Source organism: Fragaria vesca, linkage group LG1 (assembly GCF_000184155.1).
Source record: "Fragaria vesca subsp. vesca linkage group LG1, FraVesHawaii_1.0, whole genome shotgun sequence".
Lineage (NCBI taxonomy): Eukaryota > Viridiplantae > Streptophyta > Magnoliopsida > Rosales > Rosaceae > Fragaria > Fragaria vesca.
In genome coordinates this window covers 18,432,356-18,436,540 of record NC_020491.1, presented here as the reverse complement: position 1 = coordinate 18,436,540, position 4,185 = coordinate 18,432,356, and the positions used below count along the sequence as shown (strand labels likewise).

The 4,185-nt window shown below is 38.5% G+C and overlaps 1 protein-coding gene across 1 annotated transcript; it reads left to right on the top strand.

Moving 5' to 3' along the window:
- Positions 1-83: 83 nt before the first annotated feature.
- Positions 84-3,552, top strand: LOC101300668. Its single transcript, XM_004288396.1, has 8 exons — positions 84-264; positions 338-541; positions 658-881; positions 1,067-1,128; positions 1,674-1,895; positions 2,020-2,149; positions 2,433-2,918; positions 3,041-3,552. Exons 1-8 carry the CDS (start codon positions 243-245, stop codon positions 3,302-3,304), a joined length of 1,614 nt encoding a protein of 537 aa, XP_004288444.1. The 5' UTR covers positions 84-242; the 3' UTR covers positions 3,305-3,552.
- Positions 3,553-4,185: the final 633 nt, after the last annotated feature.

Here is a 4,185-nt window from a genome sequence, read left to right as displayed (position 1 = left end):
TTTTTTTTTTTTTTTTGGTAGACACTATCTATCTTTCTTCTTCCTTTTAATTTATAAAAGCCAATGGACCCGTCAAAGCGAATAATGAAGTCAAACTGTCCAGCATCAATACCCCCATCTAGCTGCTCCCTCCTTTTTAAGTTGCTGCAGCCTCAGCTGATAGAATAGGAAGTTAGTCATCACCCATATTTAGTAGAGCAAAACTTGTTAATTTCTGCTCTATCTGTCTTCTACTTAACAAGATGCAGCAGCAGCAGCACCATGGTAAGCCAAAAGCCTACTCTCTCTCTCTCTCTCATGTGAATCAAGGTCTGATGAAACTGAGGTGTTAATTTAGATGGAGGGTACGAGAAGATCAAGTACATCACGCACCTACTAGCCGCCTCGTTTGTTGGAGGTGCAGCTGCGGTGGTCACCACCACTTATCACCGGAAAAAGGAGGCGAAGACGGCCTTGACAGCTCCAAAGGAAATCTTTCCACGTCTCGAAAGGACAGGCTCCGGCCGCGTTGGAAACATCGAGAGATTCTCCCACTATGTTGGTATGCACAACTCTCCCGACGTATCATCATCAACAGTTGATATTCGCTCACGCATAATAATTTATGCGATTTAAGATATTATTCTTAATTCAATTTGGAATTTGGAATGTATGCAGCTAGGCAGCTAGGATTTTCGGACGCAAATGAGTGCCCCAAGATGTGCAAGTTAGCATATGAGTACTTGCAAAACTCCAAAGGATGTAAAGATAGCATCTACGAATATTTCACCTCCGAAGCAGATGCAGACTCTGTCTACATCGAGTTTACTGAAGAATTGGATCGATGCATCCTTGGTTATTTTGCATTTCATTGGAGTCAAACTTCTCATATGATTAGCCAGGTAATTAACTATTTAATTCATCATTTTAAGTTTAATAAACATGTACTAGTTTATTCCCACAAGTTAAACGATGAGAATGTTAAACTAGAAGCTTGAAGACAAAATTAAGGTCAAGAAATGAAACTTACAGCTGCGTAGTAGGTTTGTTCTTCTGTCATCTTCTAATATTTGAACTACAATTGCAGGTTTTTGAGGTGGAATCTGAGAAGAGAACGAAACTCAAAGACTATGTATTAGCAGCTACCAGGTAACACAATTAGCCCTATGAAAGTTAGTGAAAAATGACCAGACAATCCAGTACTTTCTTTCCTTTTTTGGTCTATCAGAATGTTATACTGTACGCTAATAATAGTAATAGTTAACTATCAAAAGAATCAAAATCAAAGTGTCCCACGTTTTTCTTTTACTAGCTAGTACATGAGAACGACTGGTTCCTAGGACCAGTTATTTCTGGAGAACAGAACAGGCCACCAGAAATGGCAGTCACCAAAAATCCAAATTACTGAAATCGGACAATATTTAGTCTCAGTCGGATAGCTTAGCAATGATGCAACTTTTGAAATAAGCTGTTTTGTTAAATTCCAACAAACATCTTTTGCTACTTGGTTAACCTATAAGTCAACCGGTTTTTAAAATGTATGCCAAACTGGGCCTTATAAAGTATGAAAATATGCTATGACTTGGTTTGTTAGTTGAATGTGAGGACATATGTCTATGAGATCTAGTTAGTACTATTTACTACCTGCATCTGAATCTCTGGGCCGGATTAAATTTTGGTTCTGGCATATGCAGGAAACAGAGATTTGAGAGGATAAGCAGGGACCTAAAGGTGACAAGGGTGTTCTCTACTTTGCTAGAGGAAATGAAAGTCATTGGCAACACATCAAAAGGAGAGTCAAAATGCACAGAAGTAATGAAACCTATGGCACATAGTGAGAGGAGCCCTGTGCTTCTCCTCATGGGTGGTGGAATGGGAGCTGGCAAAAGCACTGTCCTCAAAGACATTCTCAAAGAGTACGTAATTTTATCGAACACTTGGTGATCATAGATTCATATCTTGTATTGATGAATGCAATTCATCATTCTTGAATCATGAGTGCGTGTGCTAACTTGGTGGAAATGATGTGTTTGGCTGCAGGGCATTCTGGGCAGGAGCCGAGAAAAATGCGGTGGTTGTAGAGGCAGACGCTTTCAAGGAGACGGATGTTCTTTTCAGAGCTCTAAGCCTGAAAGGTCATCACCATGACATGCTCCAATCTGCTGAACTGGTAAACTCTCTCATTATCATTATAATTAGTTTGTTTCCCATTATTGTTTATGTGCGAGTACGTGGTAGGGATCTTCTTTACTTAATTATTGATGTGAATGAGACATTGCTAAGACACACATCAATCATCAACCGACAATCATTTACATGTAAAATGAAAGTGACAAACTAACTAAACTACTATCAATGTGGGTGGTGAAATGTTTACCTGTCACTAATATTGCAGATGTCCATTATAAAAGCTATGTAATTGCATCAAATAAATGACCCTTTTATCAATATAGGTGCACAAATCTTCCACCGATGCTGCATCGTCTCTCCTAGTGACTGCACTCAACGAAGGACGCGATGTGATCATGGATGGCACTCTATCATGGGCACCCTTTGTCGAGCAGACAATAGCAATGGCTCGAAATGTTCACAACTGCCGTTACCGGATGGGAGTTGGGTACAAGGTGGCTGATGATGGCACTATCACTGAAAATTATTGGGAACGAGTAAATGAAGAAGAAGAGGATGAGCATCTGAAATTAGAAAAAGCACGAAAACCGCAGAGAAAACCGTACAGAATAGAGTTGGTTGGAGTGGTTTGTGATGCTTATTTAGCTGTCATTAGAGGCATCAGGAGAGCTATAATGGTTCGTAGGGCAGTGAGGGTTAATTCACAGATACAATCCCACCAGAGATTTGCGAGTGCATTTACTGGATATTGCCAGCTTGTCGATAATGCCAGGCTCTTCTGCACAAATGCTATGGCAGTCCCTCCTAAGGTAACTTCCATCTTATAAACTAGTGATGAGACGATTTACCGCCATAGGGTTTCTGAGATATTTCATCGAGCATCTTGTTTAGTGTACGTGGTATTTACTAACATGATTTATGTGTAATGCAGCTGATAGGATGGAAAAATGGAGATAACAACCTGCTAGTGGATCCAGAAGAAATCAAATGCTTGACAAACTTGAGCAATTTGAACTCTAAAGCCGATTCGATCTACGAGCTTGACACGCACAACCCAGGCCTTATACTGGAACCTGGTTCTGTTTGGAAAGAAGCTGTTTTGTCCCCCGCAAGGCCAGCCATTCAGCTCAAGCTAAAGGCTTGCATTCAAAGAATTGAAGTTTCAAGTAGTACTACTGCTAATGAATTAAGTTAACAGTACTCCACTTAATCCATTTGGTCCCTATTTCTACCTTTGTGCGTTCACTATTAGAGATAGATATGTGCAAAGAGAAATGATATCATGCATAGACACGGGGATTGTGGTGACAGAAACTTCTAAAGAAAAGAGAGAAAAAATAAATGATTAGTTTCAGTTTACCCCTTGAAGTTTGGGGTTAACATCATTTTACTAACCATATTTTTAAATTTAAAAATTTACCCCCTAAAGTCTTCAATTTTCAGACTCAATTGCTAAAATTCTATCAAATTTAGAGATTAAATGATAACATGAAATCTTACAAAAATTGTCTTAAAAAGAAATATATTTAACAAGTAAGAGCATTTTTAATTGACTCTCTGTACAAAATTACGTATCGATTAACTGGTACATTTTAACTGACAAATATATCGTTCCACATCATTTTTCTATTCAAAATTGACGGGATACAATCCCTCAATTTCTAATTGTTGTTGTCGATCATGACTTCTCTGGTTGGATTGATTACCATTTTACTTAGTCGGTTGTTGTTCTTTTTGTAGTCGTTAAGATTGACTATTACGTTTTTTTTGTAGCTCGAAGTTCAGGCTTGATGTCTCCTCCCCTCCCACGATGCATCAAATCCTATTTTTAATTTAAATAAAGGAAAAATTCTCACTATCCCTAAATTTGAGGATTTTTTTCCTATTAATAAAATCAGATTCTAAAATTTTCATCAACCAAACACTCTTTGGAGTATTATTCCCACTAATAAAATTTTCAGGTTTTTCCATATTTTTGTTGTCTACGGTACCCCTCTCTCTCAACACCTCTTCTCTCTCGTCTCCAAACTTTTCGTAGATCTGCTCTCTCTCTCTCTCTCTCTCTCTCTCTCTCTA